This window comes from Seriola lalandi, unplaced genomic scaffold (genome assembly GCF_002814215.2).
Source record: "Seriola lalandi dorsalis isolate HSWRI2012SDOR001 ecotype SW California unplaced genomic scaffold, Sedor1 jcf7180002054277, whole genome shotgun sequence".
Classification (NCBI taxonomy): Eukaryota; Metazoa; Chordata; class Actinopteri; order Carangiformes; family Carangidae; genus Seriola; species Seriola lalandi.
Genome location: NW_019524830.1, coordinates 1,693,080 through 1,718,783, shown reverse-complemented (window position 1 = coordinate 1,718,783; position 25,704 = coordinate 1,693,080). Strand labels below are relative to the sequence as shown.

The 25,704-nt window shown below is 40.3% G+C and overlaps 1 protein-coding gene across 2 annotated transcripts; it reads right to left on the bottom strand.

Moving 5' to 3' along the window:
* Positions 1-5: 5 nt before the first annotated feature.
* Positions 6-24,399, bottom strand: yeats2 (YEATS domain containing 2). Of its 2 annotated transcripts, none has more exons than XM_023405471.2 (30): positions 24,232-24,399; positions 23,676-23,781; positions 23,451-23,548; positions 23,175-23,267; positions 22,842-23,075; positions 22,591-22,709; positions 21,174-21,335; positions 19,576-19,687; positions 18,987-19,031; positions 18,736-18,904; positions 17,777-18,019; positions 16,616-16,783; positions 15,458-15,549; positions 14,512-14,697; positions 14,153-14,381; positions 13,566-13,724; positions 11,805-11,926; positions 10,745-10,891; positions 8,978-9,166; positions 7,263-7,635; positions 7,050-7,184; positions 6,413-6,553; positions 5,771-5,921; positions 5,314-5,390; positions 5,129-5,208; positions 4,124-4,328; positions 3,378-3,613; positions 3,186-3,260; positions 2,897-2,970; positions 6-1,511 (listed from the first exon to the last, which is right to left on the bottom strand). In XM_023405471.2, the coding sequence occupies exons 2-30, from the start codon at positions 23,773-23,775 to the stop codon at positions 1,403-1,405; spliced, it is 4,323 nt and encodes a 1,440-aa protein (XP_023261239.2). In that variant the 5' UTR covers positions 23,776-23,781; positions 24,232-24,399; the 3' UTR covers positions 6-1,402. The 2 variants fall into 2 exon arrangements, with proteins under 2 accessions (XP_023261239.2, XP_023261240.1); XM_023405472.2 differs by lacking the exon at positions 24,232-24,399 and adding an exon at positions 24,070-24,174.
* Positions 24,400-25,704: the final 1,305 nt, after the last annotated feature.

Genomic DNA, 25,704 nt, shown 5'->3' with positions numbered 1-25,704 from the left:
AACCATAGTTTTTCTTTGTTTATTACAAGAATATTGATTATATTTTTGGTTTGCACTGAAACGTGAACATACAATGTTTGGGTATCTTCTACACTAATTTGGTTTAACAGGCATCACAACCACTCAGCCCAAACACTTACACTCGTCCAGTCATCCACACATTAACAAAATGCAGAGCTCCACATTAAACAGAATTACTAGCAGAACATCAGCCAACGAAACACACACGAACACTCACTGTCAAAGTCATTAACTCACTTATTCTCACTCTCACACACACACACAACTGTTAGGGCATTGCTGTTCGCAGGTGTTGATATTAGATACAAAAATAAAACAGGATTTGAAAACACCCTCTATTTCATATTGGTCATATACACTGTATACTTTACATGATAGATACATTATGGTTGTTAAACTGAACACTTAAAAGAACTTCAACGGGCTATTAAAGCTGGTTGATGAAGGAGAGAAGATAAATATTGAGACTGCCGTCTTGAATTCATAATAAGAGAATGATTTGTTCATTAGAGTATCACCTGTATCTTGACATGAGATTTGTGATAAAATCTGTCTGCGTCTTAAAAATATGACAACATGAATTTCTTCTGAAGAGCCTTAGAAAGCACTTCCTGCATGTTTGGATTATTACTGTATTTGTATGAACCTCTGCCAGGTAACACTGACATATATCAAAGGATGTTCGTAATGACGGATCATCGGTTGCCATGGCAATGGCACTTTTGAAAGAATCTCTCCGTTTGCTTTGCCCACAGTACCCACAAGACATTATGACCAATGTGACTGATAGAGAATGCTGACACTTATATGTCCATTAGTGTTTCCAACTTGCTGTAAATCTGAGGTTCATGTCTGCTGGTTAACTGAACCTTGTTCACAGTTCAGGGGACATGACAGCAGGATGATGAATGACAGAGGGGACAGCTGTCTGATGTTGTTATTTAGCCCTATAAGTCACTCAAGCTTCATTTCCCCAATGACTAGCTGGCTGTCTGGCAGGAAACACTTAATCATTAGAATAATCATGTTATGAGGTAAGCGAGAGCACAACAGCCTCAAAATCAAATAACATGATTCCCACAATGCTGTTTCTCTTGATACATTAGGATTAAATGTTACAATATACCTGCAGTATTAGAAACATTTGTTATTCTGCTGCTGTGCAGCTGCTGTGAGAAGCACGTGGAGCCCTTCTATGATCGTTAATGAATACAGTACATTAATTATTACTGCACAACCTGAGGCAACAGGACCACATCCAGGTGTGAATATTCACACAGTGGAGCTGTCAGAGTGGAGTCTCTCTGTCATAACCAGCAGTTCAGACAGTCCTCACATCTGTGTTGGTGTCAGTTACCAGCCAATGTCAGTCTTGTTGTCCTCAGTTGTCCTTAGCCAAGTAACCCATGTGTGTGTTGGTGAGGAAGTCACAGGTGGGGACGCTACTGACCGCCTGGTGGATGTTCATGGCTGTGATCTCTCTGGGAGCCCTGCAAACCCCGATGTACCCAAATTAGGATTTTGAGCATGGCTCAACACATAGGAAATATGTTTCAGACTGCCTGTTATGTCAGTGGTTGTCTTCTGAATATTTATGACTGTCTGTCATTAAATGCTTCAGCTCTGAATCAATTCACTCAGAGGTCTGTTATTTCAGTTCAGCTCCCTGCTGTCTTACATAATGTAAATAGCACAAAAGAGACAACATACTCTGCAGGCAAGGACAATAGAATTTACTGATGTCTCTGCAAATTAAAATGACAAGTTCCAAAAATAAATAAATAAATAAATAGATGCAACTCCATGGTTTCTGCATTCAAATGTTTAGTTAAGCTGGTCATAAAGGTGGCAGATATTACCAGTACTTGCAGTTATTACAGAGCACAGAACACACACTGCTGTGTTTGTCAATGAATGTAACTTTGAATAGGCCTTATTTACTGCTGATAATAATAGTAAACATAATTGAGTCAATAATCACAGAAATCATAATTATTTTTATGTCTTTGGTAAGTGATCTTGTTGGGGCATATGCAGCCACTGGATCACTTTTTTATTATTCAACAAAATATTTATAGGATAAGGCTTGCATTATTCTATATTTCTATTACTGTCAACAAATCCCATGAAAAAATTAAAACCAACAATGCATTTGTTTATCTCTCTATACTTCTTACTTCCCCACCATGTCCTACCTCAGTCCCATAGTTTCATTTTTAAAATAAGGTGGGAAAAAAAAAAATCACAAAAAAACAGCAGTGCATTTGTTTGGGACTATTTTCGGCTACAGATTAATAATCATTTGGTGCTCATATATTTAGACCAGCACAACAGTGTATGTGGGGTCAGTTCAAAATAAACATCAGTGCCCATGTTCACCATAATAAGATCACCCAGTGTGCTGTTAATAGTTGGTGGACAACAATGGAGATTTATGGCACAGGTGACTAAGCAGTATCAGACATTAGATACACGGACGATATGTGTCAACAGGATCAACTCAGTTGTTTTTGGTGTTTTCATGGTATTTGTTGACAATTAGATATATATTTTATATAGCCTCCTAATTATTTAACATTTGTTTTCAGAACATGTTAAAACCAACAAAAATGCTGATATGGACGATCTACACTATTTTACCAAATGCAAAAGAGTGAAACAGTACTCCTGTAGTTCAATAATGTTCTGAAACAGTTATTATAGAATATCTATTCATTGCATACAATTTATTGCTTTTTTTTAAATTTTTGTTAAGAATAATTTGAGTAGCAAACTGGTAGATTGGATAAGCCCTGGATAGAGTATAATGCATGAAGTGAAAAATGGAGCACTAAGCAGGTTGCATGTTAGAGAGAGAGAAAAATCAGAGGCTGACCTGTTCTGAGGGGATTTGGCGTAGGCCCCAGCTAGAGCTTCTCTCAGGATGTCACTGGCAAACTGTTCTGTAGCCTGCAATGTAGATATATACACACACACACTCATCATTAGTCACAAAGAAACCCACTCTCTCATACGGTACAAGGTGAAACACGCAATACTGTGTGGTTGTGCATATTATACATACTCTATATTCATCATTTGAGTCAAGGGTGTGTCAAGGTAATGACGAGCTACTGTAAATGGCCAAGTTTTTTTTTCCTGTTCTGGACTGTAAAGTGACCGACCTTCAGAATCATGGCTTCGACTACTGGAGCGAACACATTCTTCTCCACCTCGACCGGCTGGAAAGTAACCCCGATCTGAGAGACACACAGGAGTCAGTACATAAAAATGGACAAAGTGGCGCCGCTTCTTTGTAGTTAAAATTCAGGCAGCATGTATTTTCCGCTTCTAAAAACACCAGAGAAGTTCCTGACCTGCTGAGCTGTTTCACTGACAAACTGGGTGGACATGCAGGGGCCCAGGAAGAACTTAGGCTCTGCGTCAGTTTCTTGTTCCTCCTCTTTGACCTTTAGTTTCTGGCAGGGTGGAGTCACAGTGACAATGTCGACTATTTCGTCGTCTGCCTCCTCTGGTTCAGTCTTCAGTAGAGCTTGCATCTGCTCGAGCCGCAACACCAGTTCGTCGCAGCTACTCAGGGTTGACGGGCACTCTGCGGACACATACACAAGTACATTTAACACACCATTTCACAAGCAGCAGCGTCGGCAGGGAAGCAGAAGCATCAACAGCTTTAGTATTTCACTCAGATTGCAGATTCTTGATGTTTGTGAGTGTTTATAACTAAGCTGCTTCTGTAAAACACAAACATAGATTATCATATTGTCTGGCTCAGGTGTGAGTGTGACTCACTGAGCTAAGCAACCTTGTCTCTCACCCTTTAGAGACAAAAGACAGACTTAATGAGAACTCTGTGTAAAAACAACATGGCTGACCAAAAACACTGAGCCTGCCCTCACACACACAACTGGACTGCAAAAACATTTCTGGACTGGTAACCGCAGAAGCGCTACACCCACACATGCAACACTGAAGGGAAATTATTGATCCACTTTCAGCTGCTGAAAACAGAAGAAGAGTAGACAGTGAAATCGCAAAAACAAGCCAAACTAAATGATTTTCCTTCGGAAGCTATGCACCAAAAACACACACAGAAACTTACCAGGCTCATTATCTATCTGTGTGAGGATGTCCTCGATGGACTCGTCGTCATTCTTGCGTTGGGGCTCAGGGTCAGGTGGTGTGTAGCCCCTCTGCCGGCACCACTGAACCACCTCTCTGGTCTTTGGGGGAGTGAGGGCCTGCAGGCGGGGTGAGCGGTCCAACACGTCCTGGACAACCCGTTTCACCGCCACCGCTCGCTGAAGCTACACAGAGACATGCCAGAGTCTATTATGCAAAAGCGTACATTAGGCCTAAAAGCTCTAAAATCCACAGACTGACACAGAATAATATTCTGTGGCTGCCAATATTTAATAATGCATTTAATCCCTCCAGTCCAGAATACAGTACCTTGCAGCCTAACTTCCCCTGTCTTTGTACTGTAAACTGATGTGCTTTGAATCCCCTGTCCTTAAGTAAATTAGTGACCTACAGATATAAATATCCATGTCTGGCCTCATCTGAGCCTTTTACCATTGTACAGACAGAGAACAGCTCAAACATGGGCTGGTCTGTATGAGCTATTGATGAACGCATTAGGGAGAAATGAGAGGATAAAACCAGACAGAGATACACGTCTGACCAGATAGATGGGGAGACATGTGGCAAACAGAAAGCTTGCTGAGTCAGGAATGAGCACCAAGACCGATTACACAGACAACAAAACTGCAAACAATGCAAATTATCACTGACATTGTAGATGCCCTCCCCCTGGAACTTTGAGGGTAAGAGCTAGTAAGTGGGTGCTGTCACTCTGAGATATTAACATGGCTAAATTAAACTTTCAGTGTGTTTCTTATGTTTTACAAAGGTGTTAAATGCTTCAGAATATTAGCACTTTATGAAAAATGGAAAGAGATTTCAACTATTTGTTGTTCCCAACAAAATTTCACAACTACTGTACCCTTACAGGATTTTGATGGTACTGAGGCTGTACAGCATAAAATTTGAATTTTAACCCTTTAAACCTCATTTTATTAGGCACACAAACAGAAAACAAAGTCACCTCTGATGCTCTGCGCTTGCCAATATTCCAGGAATAATATTGTTCTGTTGAAGATGCACAGAATGGATGGGAGTCTTCAGCTAAACAAACAAACAACAAACAAAACCCAGTGTATTAGCTCTCAGCCTGTTTTTATATATGGAGTTGGTTTTAAAGCATAACAAATGGATGGGATGCTTGCTTACTCTTATCTGGCACAATCAGAGGGAACTTCTTCACCACAGCTGTCAGCAGCTGCATCATGGTCTCTATGTGTTCAGTGCTGAGGAGAAGGCAATTCCAAGTGTCAGGTGCAGTGAAATGTTAGCCAGGAAGAGAAAGTGTTCTTACAACCCCTTCATTAATATTCCAGTAGATATGTGATAGCTTTAATAAATTAAGCTCCACTAATGTTCCCTGAGAAATTAGTTTAGCAACCTAAAAATGAATGTTAACATCGAAGTGGTAAAATAAATATACATATATATACATATATAAATACTGTTACACTTGGTGATGACTCGGTGTCAGTGCCAAGTACAAAGACAAATCTCATTCTGGACTCGCACCTTTTCTCTTAAGAAACAATCAATTATCTGTCCTTCTAGGAATTGATTATGCACTCCAAGTGAAAGTTGCATTATGACTTGTTCTTGCACTTACTTGATGAGGTCGTGTGTGGAGTTATCCGCCCCTTGTTCCTGCTTGACGGTGGTAGCTGCAGAGGCAACATGTACAGTTGTGGGGACAGGAACAGTCACCGGGGGTGATGGACCAGCTGTGACAGCTGTGCCAGCACCTGGCTCTGTTTTCACTGCAGCAGCAGAGAGGGAGAAAGATTAATTCCATTTAACCATTTAACTCACACTATGATTCTGTCATGAATAGAGAAAAGACAATGATAAGAAGACAGTAGAGTGATGTTCTGAGATGGGTATTAAACCTCAATACTGACCAAAGTAGTCTGTTACACCTAGTACTGAAAACTGTTACTGTCTTCTTGTTTACTTATCTATTCTCTATCATCACATACTGACAGATTTTAAATATAATTTAAATATTTGTGGAAATTATTTAAGCTGTACTATGTTATTTGTACTAAACAGTGATGCATTTGAGTTTAAGCTTAACATAATTGGTAACCAAAATAAAAAGAGTTTTGTACAAAATTGTGTTACTCAGTAAAATAAGGTATCGAAAAATATCCTTTGGTATCACTACCAAAGAAAAATGGATGTTGGGAATAAAAGAGGGAAGGGTTGAGAGATGAGGAGCGTGGGTGGAGTGGGGATGGACCCCTCTCACCTTGTGCCAGAGGCAGGGCAAGGGAGGGGGAGGCCTGGATGGCAGGACTTGGGGAGGCTCCAGCTCCAGCTGCTCCAGGGGTGGTGGAAGAGGAGGAGGAGGAGGAGGAAGGAGTAGTGGAGACTGGGGCTTTAGACACGACTATACAGAGAAGAAAACACACACTCAGGATGGATCAATGGGCCATTAGGCAAATAGGCTTAACAGTTAGATGAAAAATGAGAGGGGAGGAAGATGGGTTTCACAGAAGCTGTTCATTACAGAGAGAGAGGAGAATCTATGGTATGTTTGAGTATCTGTCTCAAATCAGACTGTGTAGTCATATGCATTGGCAAAATAAACTCAGTTTAGAAAGACAAACTGAATAAAGCTGCTGTTTGCTACTACATGCACATACTCCTAACCTAATTTGAGGAAACATTTGGAAGAACAACATGCTTTATCTCAATACTTGTTCTTCAGAATCTTATTGTAAAAGATGTGGTACACCGACAAAGCAATCAATGTCAATGCAGCTTCATGTTTTATTCAAATACCAATTTTAGTTACTTTGAGAAGTAATCATCTTGATGTTGAGCACCCAGTTCTATCTGGAATGCACACTTGTTGTCCATTTTTCTCATATAAGACACCTTACCTTTCCCAACAGGCATGAGTATGGTCTGCAACCCTCCAGACCCAGTGCCAACCCCAAGCTGTTTGAGCTGGTTGGCAGGGATAGTTAAGACTGTCTGTTGAGAGGTGGAACCTCCAGAGTGGATCTTCAGCATACCTGGACAAAAACACAATGCATTCAATGCATGCATTCAAACTGGGTGGCTGATGCAGCGTGCGGTTTGTCTGTACCTACCTGAGAGAGTTGCACCAGTCTTCCCTCCTCCGGCTGCCATCCCGCTGACTAATGAGGCTGCATTGACCAATGATGTGCCGGTGCTTTTGGGAACACCCACCACAGTGCCCACTCCTGCACCCTTGGACATGCTGATGACAGGCATATTGGTAATGCCTTTGGCAACAGTTACCACAGCTCCAGTTGAACCCGCAGCACTTTTTGTCATTGTGGCAGCGTTGCCAGCACCCTTCACCAAAGTGGCCACAGCCGTCTTCGACAGGCTGCCGCTGGCAGCAGCACTGGCGCTTTTAGCTGCACTGATTACTGCTGCTTGGTTGGCTGCCACCAGGAGCGAGTGGTGCTGAGAGGCAGACTTGCCGCCTTCAGCAGCCTGCATGGAAGCCACAGAAACACAGCTGTTAACCAGGAAATAAACAGCCACATTTTGCACTGTTTCAATGTCTGTCAGTAAACTCAGCAAAAGACTGAAAAGACGCTCACAAAGTCTTGCGTTTTAACTTAATGATATTGTTCTAATGACAAACTGCTACTATAGTGTGTGTTCCATGTGTACCATGTGTCCACATAACAATACAACACAAACACACAATGATCTCATGGTCTTGATTTTGTATATTCATTTGAAAGCTTTCATATTTATGTGGGTGACAACTTTCATTTGCACACTTTAAAAACACATTTTATAAGGTGACACATCTCACTTCTTTTGAAGTTAACAGTGATTGTGTAAATTATTTATTTATGTGAAAATACATTTTAAAATTTGCATTGGTGTTCATAAGAAAGAGAGCAGTGCTGGGAAATTAAATTCACTCTGGTTGGTAATTCAGAGTAAGTGTTAAATTCATTTTTTTCTCTAATTTGTTCATTTTTATTTTCCAATGTCATGGAACTCTGAGAGTGAGCTGTGCCGATCAGGTCACTGGTTTTATGGAATTCTCAAAGACAAAAGACTCAGTTTCTCTCATGGAGAGTCCTCATAATTCAATTAACAGTCCTGAAAGAGCAGTTTTTCCAAAAACTGAAAAGCAGTGATGAGTCCTTCTTTTGTGTTTGTATCAAAATCACTAGAGCAGTGATTATTTTTCTTTGATCGTTACATACTGTATACATATTTGTTCTTGTACATTTGAGCCTTGAGCCTGTATTTTTCTTTCTGTGTGTTTCCATTTCTCAAGTTAATGAGGCCACAGACTCTGAAGCTGTAATCACCCAAACCCAGACCATTGCTGATGGACTGCTAACGGCTCTTCACACTCTCTGCTCTCTCTGACAAATACACAGCTGACCTTGCTACTGCACTCACACTGGATCACTTCTGTTTTCCATGTATTCATACTGCAGTGGTAAATACCATATCACTAGAACATTTACCCTGATAGTATGAAATTGATGAAAATTCATCAATTGGGATTATTCCTTATATAAAATATCTACTTTCTTGTTACATAAATAATTACTGTACTTATATATTTTATTTCATTATGAAAATCACAAAATCTCAAATCACAAAAAAAGCATTCAAACCAATTATTTTGATTGTTGGGAAATATGGGAATTTGAAGGTCCTTCAATAGTTAGTTAGTCTGCAAGCATGAAAAAATACTTTAAATCCATTTTAATGTAACTACTGTTTAGTTTAAAACTATATTTAAAAGAGAACAGCTATCAGGCAAAATAAAACAGAAAAATATTAGGAGTGTGAAACTAGCCTGTTGTTGGCTGCCTGCTGCTGCAGCACTGACAGAGCTGGGGGTGGAGCTAGCAGCAGTGATGACTCCGCCTGTCATCCTCAATGTCGTCGTCCCCGGCTTGGACAAGTGGCCTGCTGCCGCTGCTGTTACTGTCTTGACAGAGCCATCTGACAACTTCACCTGCGCACCCTGTGAGCCGCCTACCACCTGCCAATCATAGAAAAACACTTGTAACAAGTGTCAAAAAATACTAAAACTCTCAAGGAAGCAAACGAAGTGGCAGAAAATGCAAATCACAGTAAAGCAATACAAATTCCACAGTGAATTTTCTTTCCAGACTTTGACAAACCCACACAGTTCAACCATTTCCAACAGTGAACTTTGTTAAGCATATTCATTAAAAACCTCAACAAATAACCTAAATTAGTTGTATTTAGCAGAATGTGGATACTACTTGTAATACCAACTCTGCAAACAGCCACAGTATATTTCCAGGAAGCGCAAAGTTGTTGGAAATGAAGAAGACTGCTGTGCTGTTATATAAGGTGAGAAAGATTAAACTGAATGCGGGTGAGTGGGCTAACACCAGCTGTTGCCTGGACAAGTCCTTCACTGTTAAAACCAGCCACTCACTCACAGAAAAACTGACTACACTCAAATATAATGTTTTTGTGTCCCATTTGGACAAAAATGTTTTCAAATTTCTGTGTGAAACAGTTTTAAGAGAACCCTCGGAAACGCTGCAGGCTACAAAACATACTCAAACTACACCACTCTTTGCTTAAAATACTTCATGTCCAAATTGGCTTTTTTTTCCCTGAGAAGATCAGAGTACTCTGCAAATTTATTGACAGAGAAAAAAGGGCAACTTCCAGGATTGATGTGAATTAGCCATAATTACTGCTCTGATTCGTGCCGAAAACATAAACATTAGTTCTAATCTGACAATCAAGGAACAAAACTGTTTTGAAACTTGAAACTGTCTCACAGCTAAGTCTAGTATACGTAGACTAGACTAATGTGCACTTTGAACATCCAAGTGACTTTGCCAGTGGCCACTAAAACAGGCAGGTCCACAAGTCAATGTGCAAAATAGTAACTTTAATGTACTTTTTTATGTTAATGGACACTATACTAACCAACATGCCTTTATACAAACAAATACAATACAAATTGTTTCGATATGAAATAAAATCATATCGGATAAAAAGAAAATACTATTCAACAGGGCTCTGTATGACCGCTCTAAGGCATTATACTATACTACTAATTGCCAAAGACAACATTAAACAGGAAAGCCTTTCAACCATTAGTTTAATTTGTCCACCCAACTAAATATGAATGTAGTGTCAAACTGGAAGCATAATGTGGTCACATTCTGCCAAAGTTAAAAGGTTAGCAGACACAGATAAAATAGTTTGCAGTAGTAAGAATTAGGTCAAAGGCAAAAAAGAAAAAGAAGATATTTCAGTGAGAAGAGAAAACAGGACAGCCAGGGGTGCTCAGTAGGGACAAAAGTGCTGGCAAACACCAATGCAGGCATTCGAGTGCAAAACTCTTAAAACTGTACTAATCATTTTGCTGGATCCTTCGTGATTACTAACCCGCAGTCAATATAATATATAGTCAGTTAATATAAAATTGTGTTTGTAGCTCTTAACTGTATCAAACCCAGGCCGTTAGTGTTTAGGGACAAAGACAAAGCAGTAGTAATTACAGCAGCTTCCACTCGGGTTGAACAGGTTACATTAAAGTCCTGCCCTTAGACAAATGCCCCAGACTGACCTGAGCCAGAATGGCCGCCTTCTGTCCAGCTGTCACACGGATGGCCTGCTGGGTAACAGTTGCTGGAGATGATGCTGCATGACCCGCCGAACTGGAACCCCCCTGCTTCCCTGAACCCTGTGCTGGCTGGCCAACCAGAAATGTGCCCTGGTAAAAATGGACACACCAAGTTAGGGGTGGGGTAGCAATCCAACATCATATTATTTAGCTTAAAATCAAAGTCAGTTGAATTGTCTGAATTCAGCTAGGTAAACCACAGTGTTAACAAACAGACAAATCAGGTATCATCCCCTTTTTAAACCAATCTTTAGGCTAAGATTTTCATGCAACCCATATCATACCATGCGCTGCATTAGGACACGTTTTCATAATGTACAAGGTATGACAATTCTTAGCATGTAAGAATGTTTCTACTGCGTCAGCTGTTTCATTTTCTATACATCATAAGAGCTTGCATTAAAAAAAAATTAATTACCCTTCTTTGAAATCAATTCATCAACCATTTAGCTCTTAACTGGAGCCTTTGTGTGTGTCAGTGTGTGTGTGTGTGTGTGTATGTGTGTGTGTGTGTGTGTGTGTACTAGCTCTCTACCTGTTAAGGGAGATATACACAATAAATCTGAGATTCTCATTTTTAAACATAGCTAGAAACATCAGTGAAATCTCTGTAGACAACCTAATTATATGCTGTTGACTAAATGCACAGACAGCACTGTTCTAAAGCTGACTGCAGGATCAATAATGCTATAATGAATGTGTCTAATTAAGAACACACCAGACTCAACCTCTCTATTTGAATACAAAAATCTGACATTCACTGAGGAAAAAAAACATTATCTACAGACTGTACATACAACTCCTTTTTTGTAACTGTGGTGTCCCCACGGACAGTGATGAAGCACAAAAACATGGCTCAAAACTTGCCAGCGAATAAACACTAATGCTCTCATACACAAAAATAAGAATCCACAACAACACAAAGGACATCAAAGACAAACTTTTTATACCAGCGTATGTATTTCTTAGTTTTGGTTTATAGCATAAATGCATCTCTACCCACCTGTGGCGTCTGTTTTAGGATGTAGGACGTGTAGGAGAGGTTGGAAGGCAGACTGCTTGAAGAGGAGGAGGTGGTCTGAGAGCTCCCAGCGCCTGCTGACGAGCTGCTCTGGGACTGCTGACCTAAATTAGAGACAGCCACATATACATGAGTCTCAAATCTGATAAACAATCCTGTAAGTCTTTATAGATCATCTTCTATTCATTAATATGATTAATATCAAATAAGTAAAAGCATATTTAGGATAAAAGATTCCAAAGCAGAGCTAGAAGGAGTAAAAGTATTTGTTTACTACTTTGAAATTTGTATTTTAGATAAAATATGGTATGCTGCTAAATCTCTTTAATCTCCCTGCAAGTTGACAGGAGTGTGCTCTGTGAGGGATTCTAGCTCTCAGTACACATTAAATACACAGCATAAAGAAACAGATGACTATGACTGACTCACTGTCAAGAAGGTAAATCTGTAGATGTGCCTTGAGTTGAAGAGTCACTTCAAAATAGGGTTTCTTACTTTTCAAACTTTATGATGCACTGAGAGCAATATTATTTTTAATACAGCTGTCAGCAACTTGAGGCTTGGAAGAAAACGTCAAGGCAAAAGGCTTTAAATTAGATGACGAACTCTGGATACTGAGTCACCTGCACAATCAAGTGTTTCAGCTGGTACCAAAACAGTTCATAAAGCCATCCAATCCAGACTTCCATGTACACAGACAACAGAAAGATAACAAGTTCATATTTTTAAGAGTTAGCTACTTATGATATTTTATGTCTGCTTAGAAATAATTTGTAGTGTGTAGTGAGAAGTTAAATTGTTCTCAGACCTCTCACACTCACTTGAACATCACATTACCATATGGACCCAAACTGAATACAACGATGGTGGTCTGGGTGACATGGCCACATTCTTTTAGCAGTGTGAATGCAAATGCATATTTTATTTGAAATGGCTAAAACCTTATTTCATTATAGAGCTGTGTGCAGTGCATTGATTTGCTCATCTCTCTCTCTCTCTCTCTCTCTCTCTCTCTCTCTCTCTCTCTCTCTCTCTCTCTCACATTGACAACAGACCCATTTGTCATCATCGGACAGGCTAAAAATACCAACGCATTTGATCTTTGCAAACACAAATGATATACTGTGGGATCCAAAAGTCTGAGACCCATTCAGGAACGCGTGTTTATTTACATATAGAACAGGGAAGTGAGATCCAGTCTCAAGTGGTCACTTAAGATGCATGTAGAAACACATTTTAATGCCAGGTGTGAACTGACATACTTACGGCTGTCCACTTGAGATCGTATCACTCAAGATGCATGTTAATGCCAGGTTTGAAGAGGGCCTTTTTTGTCTTACAGGGTTGTTTGTAGCCATAATGTTACTAAGCTAGTGAGTTTTTACCCATCTGTCTGTGGCATGTCTGCTTAAGTAAATCAGCCCTTTCAGGTGTCCAATAAGACCAACCCTAACCTTGATGAGCTGTCTGCTGGCTCATGTTATGTGTTTTGCTGCCACAAAAACTGTGTCATGGAGCACGTTAGAAGATGGTAAGTCCACACGACAACTGCTAACAGTTGAAGAATCTCTTTTACTGATCGAAAAACACAAAATTTCCAAGAGCTTGACAGCACTGTGTAAGTATGTGACTGAGGAACAGAACGAAGGGAGGCATAATGGGTAAATAACTGTTAACTGGCACTAACTTCTTTTACCAATGTCTGTATTTAAAAGGATTAACAAAGGATGTAACATGTCTCACTTGCGCTGGAGGCTCGGAGGATAGCTCCCTGTGGGATGAGAAGTAGCTTTCCCTTCCCTGATGGGTTCTTACTGTTGGTGGTCAGGTAGAGCTTGGTGCCTGGAGGCAAATTGGCCAGATTGGCCAGGTTGTTGGCTGGCAGCTGAAGAGTAGCCATCACTATGGAAATATAAGGACAGACATAAAAATCAATTCTTCATATTTTTATGAGATTATATTACAAATTTTGGAATAGGAAAATTGATCTTCTTGTTTTCCTGGCTTATTTTAAATATAATTGATTTCAAATAACATTTTGGCGCAAGCTGTACATATTCCTAATCAAAATATGTGACTAAGCAAATACAACATAATTTGGGTTCTGCAGATCACTGCAAATATTGCTTAGGACAATTATACAATGAGCTATGCAGCCGCAGCATAAGTACCTGTACAATGTGTGTGTGTGTGTGTGTGTGTGTGTGTGTGTGTGTGTGTGTGTGTGTGTACTAGCTCTCTACCTGTTAAGGGAGATATACACAATAAATCTGAGATTCTCATTTTTAAACATAGCTAGAAACATCAGTGAAATCTGTGTGAACTCTGACCTCCACTCTTGCCACCTGAACCACCAGCCGCCTTGGCAGCAGCTTGCTGACCAGAGATGCCACTGGCTCCACTGACGATGGCTTTTGCAACTCCCTGAGCCAAAACTTGCTTCCCACCCATCACCTTGGAGACGGAGGGGTTGCCCTTGGCGACCAGAATCTGTCCACTGCTGATAGCCACCTGTTTGACTGCGGACTGAAGTGTAGAGCTAACAGGAATACCTAACATCTAGAAATAAGAGAAGTGCCAAATTTACCTGCTAAGTGACAGTAACTCTTGATGGAACATATATAACACTATTAACATGTAAATTATTGGTATGCCTCCAAATGTGTGGGTATATGCTACAGAGACTGACCTTACTAGTTGTGGCCCCTGTGGCCCCTCCTGCCTGTTTCTGGGCCGACACAGAGATCATGTGACCTCCCTTCACTGCGACAAACTGGTGTGCTGCTGTAGCGGCAGGTTGCTGCTGGCTGGTTACTGTGGAAACCATCTGCTGCTGCTGTGTTGAAACTTCCCCTGGCTCTTGCTTGATAATAACCTGCACAAGAAATGAGAGCACATGGAGAGAAGGATTTTAACATGAAGGCCCTAATGCTTTGAAACCACAACAGATTAAAGATATTGCAACTATTTGGTGTAAATTTTACTCTCTAAAAAAAATAATTAATTAATAAGATTAATTTTGACTGTAAATTAAGATACCCTTATTCCTTGTCAACAGGGTACAGATAAGAAGGCAGCTCAAAGAGATGTGTTGCTTTTAACAGATTTTTAAAAATCAGCATCATCATTTATTCATCAAGGAGATGTTTTTATATTCCCCATCTGTCCCCATCTGCCCTGGCCTTTAGCACTACAGCAGATACCAACACCCAACAACAGAGAAAACTGTAGAATCTGAGCCAATGGGTGCACCACAATGATAAAAGAAAGTTTGAAAAGAAATCATATTTCATTCTTTGTGGATGGTGACGGGATGATGAGCATGTAGGAGTGGGAGGATTTTACAGCGGGCTATTGACACTGAGTGAAACAGAACCGTGCAATTCTCTCTGCAAAGCTCCCCGTACACCCTCCCATCTTCCGAGTGATGTCCCATTTAAATAGCTTGCCAAGGCACTCACATCTGCTGAAGATAGCACCCTGGCCTACTATTAATACCACACTGCTTTGTTAAAGATACAGATACTACAGGGACAGTCTATCTACACTGTGAGAGGGGATGAGATCAGTTCAGAGACTTTTTAGCTCATAAGAATTCCTGTTGAAGGGTGAAACCATTAAGACTATCAACTCACCTTCACCCCAGAGGAGAGGAAGGTGCCGGTGTGAACTTTAGGGGCTGGTGAGCGAGTGCCTTGAGCAGCAGACTGTTTGGTTGAGGGGCTTCCTGTGGAGTAATTTACACACAAACACACACAATAAATCATGGGATAGATAACTGTACTGATGATGGCTCACTGCAGTTCCTACCATTCTTTCCACAGACATCAAGGTCATTGTGGTACAAGGTGACAGTTAATTGTCAGGGTTACTCAGTGTGGGCATTGAAGGTGAGCACTGCTAAAGTTTCACTCCTTACTTTCTGCATTAAAATTTGTTTAATCCCAGGAGTCGTGAATCAGCCACAACACCCACATCAACCTCATGCACCTTGATAAAAACATTACTTAATAGCACTCCAACCCTGCTGCCAGATCTGGTTGAGCTGTGCATTTGTGGAGGAAGTGTGGGAGTGGCTGAGTGGGTGGGCGAGAGTGAACAATCTAAGGGAAAGAGCTCCTAAGTGGAATATGAATTGATGCTGCTGATGTGAGAAAGTAAATACAACAGCCTTGGTGATGAAAGATGACTCTGCTCCAAGATGAGGTCACACACACACACACACACACACACACACACACACACACACACACACACACACACACACACACACAAAGTGCACACTTGCTTCATATGACAGTTAACTATCATCCTTGCAGATAACTGCATGTCAATTGGTAATGTTGAAATAAACACACTGATATCTACAAAACTTGATGTAAGTGTGGGGCTCATCCACCTAATCTGGCCATGAAACAGAACAGATCATCACCATGGTAACCTCTCATCCAGCAACCACCCTGCTGGCTCACTACATGTCATACTTCATGATTGCAAAACGGTAACAAAAGAGAAATTCTGGGACAGAAAGACACAGAAAAATAGATAGTAGGGCTAGATAAGGGGGTAAAAGAGGACAAGCAAGAAAATAGTACAAATATAGAAAGAGAGAAAGAGAGAGTGAGAAAAGGGGAGTCCAGAGGGTATTGTTCATCATCTGTTCTGCTATAAAGTACATTCTCCACAGCCATTTTTATATACTATGTGGGAGGTTCAGACACTGCTTTTCAATTCCGCTGCAGGTCCACTTCCGATTTCAAGCGGCACTTTGACATTGAGTAGGCGATGTGTACCTGTGGAGGCAGAGGATGAGGAAGCCATGCCGATCACCTGGCCTGGCTTATCAACAATGATATAAGGGTTGTTGAGCACTGAGGAAGAGCTCTGCTTGCTGTGGACAGGGGTGGAGGTGGTGGGTGTGCGAGGCAGTGGGGAGTGACTTGGGGTGGAGATTGGAGACCCTGTGGAGGAGGAAGTACACACGCTATTAGATGTATAATTCTCTTTAAGGGTGTTAATAACAAATTAACACGGAAAAAACTCCACATATGCAAATGCTTTGGGTCTTGTTGAGATTTAGTCCAAATAAAGGTTTCCAGGGCAAGTTATGAGGTTTGGTGAATAATTATGATTTTAACTTAATTTTAACATGACACAAATAATTTTTTCATAGAAGTTCAGTTAAGAGAATGATGCACAATATTTGGTCATTTCTAAACCTTTGTGCAAAATTAAAACTAACTTGGGTTTCACTAGGGGTTCCCAAACTTTGTACACCTCCTTGAAAATCTGATATGAAAATTATTGCATGATACATATGCATGTGTATGTATTGAATTTATGTGGTATACTCTGATCTTCCTCATTTTCAAACTTGCACCACCATCTCACCACTAATGTATCTTCACTTTGTTGGCAGTACTGTTCAATCAATTGATCGATTTTGAAAATCTAGAGAATAAAACATAAAGATATTTTTTATCACTAGGTTGTCACAGGGGTATTCTGTAGAAACCCTTTTGAAAATTTTTGCCTAAAACAGCAAATCGTGCCTGGATGAACTCATGAGAAGTCTTGTTCACTTTATCCATCCTGAACATTGAAATAATGACTACATTTTAAACAATTAGACAAAGTGAAGAATGAGCATCTTTACCAGAGAATAGTGTGCAATTCATGAGACAGAACAATAGTATCAATAGAACTTTATCAAGGTTTATCACCAAGACAGGTAAGTGTCAATATTTTTGAGTGGTATTCGTATGTTACCTGCATAAAATTAGATTTTTTTTCTTTTTTTTTTTTAAAGTATGCTGTTATTTGCAGAGTTATCAGGTGAAAGGATGTTGTGTAACTTAAACTTCTATTATTTGAGTGACAAATGTGGTGGTATGCAATACAATGAAAAATCCTTGAGCGCCGCTGTGAAATGGCCACTGGATGGTGACAGTTACCTGAAACGATTTTGCAGCTCATGGTGATTGGTTGGAACGATTTCCCTGGAGACTCAGCAGGACTGGGTGGCTGTCCTTGTGGCACAATCTTACAGCTTGCTGTGATCGGCTGGAAGGCAGAATTGCCATGGGAACCCAGAGTGATCCTGTCACCGGCTTTGGGCCGGGTTGGGGTGCGTTCACCAGCGGCGAGGCCTGAACTATGAGACCCTGCAAATCTCCCCATCTCTGCTTTGATGAAACCTGGGAGGAAAGGGAACTTTCAGTTATACTCCTGTTCAACCTCATGTGGAGTTAAGATGTGCATTAGGTCACAAACCCACAGATGTAAGAATACTATCGACTTCTAATTCTTGAAAGAGAGACTGTGAAACTACTGAAACCTGCTGCTTTGGGGGAAGAAAATGAGCGACAACTGTGCCAAGCAAGCTCTTGTCACTGTGCTACAGTTCATGCAAATGCTATTTAATGGAATTGTTTTTGAGTTTAAACATAACATTTCTGAGTTACTGGCCTAAACAGAGCCCTTATAAACTGGTTTTATAAATAGAAACCCTGTATATCATCCAATAAATGTTAGTGTCTTCAGGTACGGAAGAGTTTTCTTGTATACAAAGTAATGTTCACATTTAGTGTTTCTCACAGAATTGAACTGTGTATCCTTGAGGTCCTCATAAAACATTTTCAGAGCCATATGTTAAAATATTTTAAATCCTGCTTTGTTTACATCCATGTTTACTACAGCAGTAATTTTCATCTCTGCCTTTGTTGGTACAATGTTATGTTTCTTTGCAGCACAAAACCAGCAGCAAGATCGTGTATTACGATTGAACAATACAAACAAAACAGCGACCCACTTTTGCTCGTTGTCCAAAACTCCGAAGGGTACCTTCAATTGCTCAAATGTAAATATACTTTCATGATCATGTTTAAAAGGCTAAATTTTTCTATTGGCATACCTTTGTCAACACTGGGATCATGTGACGTGGGCGAACTGGAACGTCCATAACTTTGGGCCAGGGATGTGGCCGACATGGGGCTGGATGCTCTGTGAGTCACCTTGGACGAGGAGGGCTGAGGTATATAGTCTTCCCCAAGAGAGTTCCTATGGAGCTCCACATCAACCACCTGGAACAAATATAGCTCGTCGTCAGAGTAAAGCTATGAAAAAGAGTCAGCGCAGGAAACAGAGCGAACATTTATAACTTACAGTTTCTGCCCCCAGTGTCTGCAGCCCAGTGTATGTTCTGTCAAGCTGTAGAAAAACAAAAGATAGGTGAAAAAAAACTTTTATGGTGTTTAGGTTACTCAGCTGAGGTAGTAAACTGGATAAATGAGTTATAATCACAATTGCAAAATCCCATAAATTTCAAACAATAACAATAATAAAATTACCATAAAATCTCATGAGGTTTTATAATGTACTCGTACTATACAATACCCATGTTGCAAGGTACTACTTTGCCAGTGTCCCTGAACTATATCTGTTGTTTTGCTTTAAAATATACTGTTTTAGTTTGTTTCCTTGTGTTCAGACTTTTGTCATTTCATTCTGTTTCTCTATATCCTCTGTGATTAATTGTGTGATAACCAATTAAACAGCTCACTGCCCTTATGTTAACAAATTTGACCAGAAAAGTGAAGGGAAAATAAATGACAGGGGTCATCATATAAAGGACATCATGGAAACATAGGGTGTCTATATGAGGCTGAGTTAAACTGTATATGGAAAAATACTGGATCTCAGTCTGAAGAAGAAAACTTGCTGAGTAATGATGTGGTCTATGATGTGGTCTGACCTTTAGCTGGTGGATGATGTCAATACGTTTGTTGCGAGGGTCTTTGAAGTGGATCTGGATCCTCACAGGAAACTCACCCCAACCGCGACGTGTTAAATGAAAGGGAGGCTCACTGAGAACAGACACATTCAAAAAGCCTTATGTAACATCATTAAAATACAAATCTTGAGGAACAAAATCTATAGAGAATGCATTACAATGAGTTTGCAAAAAATACTAAGCTCCCACCGTGGATACTGACTCAGACTTGAGTGAAAAATCTCTTAAAATCAATGATTTGAAGGTCTCTCATCTTCTCCCCCTTTGAAGCTTGAAGCTTTCATCCCCAAGTAACAGACACTAATCTGACCGCCTGTATTTACAAGGGCAAGCGTGCGTAGATGCATATTATGTGTCTGTTCAAGTATACCCTATGAGTAATGCATTTGTTTTCCCTTACTTGCATTCATCCCTTCATCTACATTCAGGCTGTGTCGAGAGTCATCAGAGAGCACTGGGCCTGTGTGGGGTTCACTGGGAATGAAGAGTTGAGTCAGTCAGGGGGGAGCTTATGAGCGGCTGCTACAGCAACGTGAGCGCCTTGTCAGCTGAAACAGCCAGGAGGCTACGGCTCAGGATAAGGATTGCTGACTGATGAAAGAGATCATTTATTCAGAAGCCATGGGCAAACTTAAATCCTTTGCCACTTTTAGAGGATAGAAACTAGACATTGTAACTACAGAACTCAAGGCCACAAAAGTTCTGTTCGCTCTAGATGATTCCTCAATGAACTGTGCGACACTGATCTACACACCCCGGTGCTTAGGGCAAAGTTAAGCCATTAAAGAAGCATGTTTTTCTAAAAGACTACACAGTTTGTATAATTAAGGTGTGCCCATTAGTCATGCGGACATTGACTTCTAGTCTGACTCATTATGTGCTAAATGACATCACAGACTCCACCTAATGATGTGTGTGTGTGTGTACAATCTCCATAATGAATATCTCTTAGTTAATAGTTTGCCTAAATACCAACAAGTAGTAAGACTTAGTTGGATTAAGTATCACTCAGAGGGACAAATATTGTTTTTTTACTTTCAGCTATGATTGATGGGGACTGGGCTGGATGAGCTGCCTCATCAAATATCCACAAGGGGGCACTGTTTATTAAAGGATTTTCATAATAGCCTGTTTACTGGTGAGGCTGTGTTACACAACTTGAATATCAGCAGACTAGTGTTCCACTTCACAGTTGATTTGAAAGTTGTCCTGAATTCAACATCAGCTAATGATGAGGAGAGTCTCATGCATCAAGGTGCCATTATCAGTTTGGCAAGTGGTGTGTGGAAAGAATAAGGCAAACTACTGAGCTATAATAATAAAATAAGGTTAGATGTAAATATTGCGTCAAGAGGCAACACAACACGGTGAGGGCAAGTTTGTCCATGTCTAACTAACTTGTGTTGTTGCCTTAGGTAACCACATGAAACAGCAGCCAAGTAGTAATCTTTACAACAACAGAGGAGCCCTGCTTATATCAGAAAATGTGTGCATGAAGGAGGAGTGCTTACATGCACTTTGTCAGTCTGAAATATGCAGGACAAAAAACTGGCACAAACCTGACTTCCACTAGGTCATTGGGTTTGTAGCTGGGATGCAAGAAGTACCAGACTTTCTTTACAAAGTGGTCTATGCTGGGTTCCCTCCTGGAGCCTCTAACGTACACCATCCACTTATGGGTAGACTGGTCATTCTCCTCCCGCTTATCAGGGGGGATGTACCTGAGGGTAAGAGGCAAAGAGTAAAAACAGCCAAAGGGAGTAAAGAATAGGCCCCAGTAAACATGAGGGACAATGCATAGGGATTAGGTTGTTGAAGGTAAAAAAAAAAAAGAGGACTTAAGCGCTATAGAAGTAGCAAAACAAAGACAGGTGATAGGCAGGTAGGAAGACAAAACTATAAAGGAGTTGGTACTTTTTATTTCTCAAAGACCTCTTTGAAGGGGAAAGGGGGGAAGAACAGAGGATTAAGAGAAGACCCAGTGCATGGGTCACAAGCAACTCTTCAGTATAGAAGAAAGAACCCAATGGAGAATGAAATGCATTAAATTGTATATTAGCTAGCAGTCTAGGTGAAATTCCACATGTATTGTATTTACAGTTTATTACTGTTGTGTCAGATTTAGGCCTTCTTATTATGTACAACTATGCACTGTAGCACGCGAGAAGGGACTATCACATTCAGCCCTCCAAGACATTTAGTGTGCACAAGCTACATGGTCCTTGTCAATCAACCTTCCAAGAATTACATGTGCTTCATATTACACTGAACCACATATTCTCAAGGACAGGGCAGTTATGTGGATCATCTGGGACCCAGGAGAAAATAAATAAGCTAAAAAGGTATTTTCAAGCTTCATCAAGACTGGGCATGTTACAAAACTGAATTATGGCTCAGCTCTTCAGTGCACAGTCATGCACAAACAAATTCAACTGACAGGCTGGGCTTTAAAAAATACTGAGATGCACAAGTACAAAGCTTTTGAGGGATAGCCATACTGGTTTTTGAGAGAAAGCAACTAAAAATCAAGATGACCACCCCTCAGTTATACAGTTCATCTAACATTTTGCATTTAACGTTCAAATGAATTTGGCAGCAAGGACACAGACCCAGGACTTGCTTCATAGCTGAAGCTAATTTATGGTCTATGATAAATTAATAGGTTTGACTTACTCCTTTAATCTTACTTTCTTTGTGAAAAGCTAAGACAAAACACCTGGATACTTTGTACTAGTGATATAAGTATCTATGACTTACAACACTTCATTCTTTTTAACAAAGGTATTTGGAATATCGGCAGATTTGACAAACACCATGTCTAAGGTTTCCAGGGAGACTGATGAAAATAAAAATTTTGATGTTGTAATTGTGTGGCTCCTGAAAGGCTCCTGCTAAATCAGAAAGACATGTGCTACAATACATTGAGTCAGAAAGATGACAGAGTGTGTAAAACTTATTCTTAGTTGGGTTACGTACTTGGATACATTCCCCACTACGATTGTCTTCTTCGCATACAGTCTGGAGGCTTCGTCTCCGGTAGTGTGGTATATCACCCTCTGATCTGCTCCTAAAGACAATGGCACACCAAAAGTGTCCTACAAGTAATGGAGAACATAGTTAGCTTGATGAAAGATAAATTAAATAAATAAATAAAGATAAATATGCAAGATTAATGCTGATAAACACGTCACATTCATCACTTTCGTAACCCTGTCAGTTGTACACACCTTGCCTGTATTACGACCAGGTCTCCGCTCCTGCCTGTTGCTCTCCTCTCTCCATGCTCCCTCCACATCCCTCTCAGCTCCCTCTCCTTGTTGTGAGAGGGACTCAGACTCTGAGTGAGCCAGGGAAGGAGTCTCAGAGCCTTGGTTGAGAGGGGAAGAGGAACGGGATGGGGACTCCAGGAACCGTCGGATGGCTGGATGGTTCAGAACTGCAGGGTCACTCTTAGAGGTATGCTAGGACACAGAGGACACAGTAATGGTTGCTGCTACCATGCCTTAGACCAGCTGACAGGCAAATATGAAAACATGGAACCCCAGGATAAGGAAATTTACCTCAGGGAGCTTTGTCACCCCAGCACTCGCATAGTAATTGGCAACTATGCATGCCCTTAGCTTGTCCATCATCCTCCTGGCTTCATTGAGTCGCTGCAAAACAATGAAATGTAATGAACCAAAATACTCTGTGTCCGTAAACATACATTTAATGTCATGACTTACCATCTATATCAACAAAGTTTTGAACATACATTAATAATATAATTATACTACTATGTGAAATGTAGTATAATGAAAAGAAGAAAAGACACTGTTGTTTTAACATCCAGGTACCTGACTTATCACATCTATCTCGTGCTCTTTGCTCTTCATCTCCAAAGAAAACTGCTCTCTGATGATGGTTTCAATCTTCTGTACTGCTGCTTCTCGGGCTGTAAATGTAGGAAGACAATAGGAACAGATATTAAAAGATCAGGAAACAACCAAGTACTGTTAGTTATTAGCTGTCACAATATGTAAAGCAGGTGTAATGGCTCAGGGATCAGAGCATGAACTTACCATTATGTTCAACCGCTTTGTTTCTCTTACTATTTTGGACCAGTGAAATGTCCTCATAGTCGGGATCATTGCCTTCTATTTTCCTTTTAACTCCTGACATGGCTGCCTGTAAAAAGAACATAAAACAGCTAATTCTAGCTAATTATATCACTGCTCCTATGGCTAGTTGTGATTATACTTCGCATCGAGTTAGCTGGCTAGCGCAGAAGCTGTCAGGATACAGCTAATGCCCACAGCTAACTTTAGCACTGACTAGCTAGCTAGTTATGCTAATATAGGTTAGCAGACCGTGTACAACCTAGCATGTGGTTTCCAACTATATAGCCTATCATTTATAGAAAACGACAGCTTTCAACTAAGCTAATTAAACCAAAAATCTCAAATTTTTCGCCACCGTATTATGTCGCACGACGTCTGCGTTAGAGAAATCCGTGCTAGTCGTCCGTGCAGCCGGCAACACTGTAACGTTAGCAACCGCTATCCTTGTTTGCTAATGTAGCTAGCGTTAGCACACATTTGAAGACACCGATTCAATCCGTTTGAAATGCAAACTTACGGGGCTGCCCTGCACTGTGGAACAACGTTTCTTTGTGAGGCGTGTGTTTTAATTCAGTGAGAGCATATCCTTTGCGTTATGCTGTATTAATCTTACACACTCGTGTTTGGTAAATTGCTAAATCTCGAGGTGGACAAGTAGGCTAAATAGTGGAGAGTTAGCTTTGCACTTTAGCAAAATAGCCACCAGGGGTCGCTATTATACAAACTCGATGGTGCTGCTCGTGAATAAAAGGCATTATCATGTTTCTTCAGTTTTTGTTCACTGGGAAAAGGAAATGTGATAGCCTGTGTTACAGGCATTTACTGTTAACTGTCCAGACAGGTGATAATAAACAAGAATGTACACATGTGCAGGATAGTACCTAAATAAATACTACTTTTAATCTTACATTATTAAACTGGGAAGCAACAGCAGGTATATGCCATGAACTAGAAAGAAAGAAGGGGAACATGTTTCTGACTAACACATTTTAGATTATCAGGAATGGGATCGGTTTCACATAGTTTATCACTATCAAGCATTCTTACAAGACACATGCGGAGATTAATTTTGATGCCAGGTGTGAAATGACTTGCCAAGAGCTATGGACTTGTGATCGGATCACCAAGGACATCTACATTATGAATAGTAAATGCTTTGTTATGCACAAAATTAAAGGGATTTTACAGTTGTTTCTAGATATGACACCTGTCAAAAAGCATTTACTATTACTTTGCAACATCCTGTCCACAGATTTAATATTGTTTGGTTGTTATTCACATTTTACTTTTTTTTTTTATGAACAGTGAAGCCTTGTGTTGTACCACAGTGTTACCATCTTTATTAACTTATGCATCCTTATGTGTCTCACCAGCATGTGTGAGGGTGTGAAGTGGTATTATGCTGCTAGTGCCAAATGTCTTATGAGCAAGATTAATGTATGTACTTACATGGACTATGATATACAGTGTTTTCCTGTCTGCATGTACTTGATGAACTCTAAATTCTCTCTACATTGTTTGGTGTTAATACAGAGACACAGTGTCCATAAGAAGCTGCGAGAGGTTGTGGTTTTCATTAAACCAAAACCATAATATGGTGAACATAAATCAGAGCATAAGACAACAAGAACGCCTTATGAATGCTTACAGCACCAATGTGTCCCAGTCCTAGCTTGAAGTAGTGTGACTGGTTTTATAGACTGTTTTCTTGTTCAAGACAGTGGTTCATTAAAATATCACATGATTGATTCATTAACCCCATTGATGGAATGAAAGATTTAGCAGCCACATGGAGAGGATTGCACAATGTTAAATAAAACGTCAATTTGTATTTTTTTACTGGTGGTTGTTTATTAAAAATCTGTTGTGCCTTCATTGAACTCCTTGGTGTGGTTGGTGGAAACAACAGCAGTAGGTTCACCAATTCAGTATAACCCACTTTTCTATTGGCCACATTCTTATGGTTTGAAGATTCTGGAGGGAATACCAA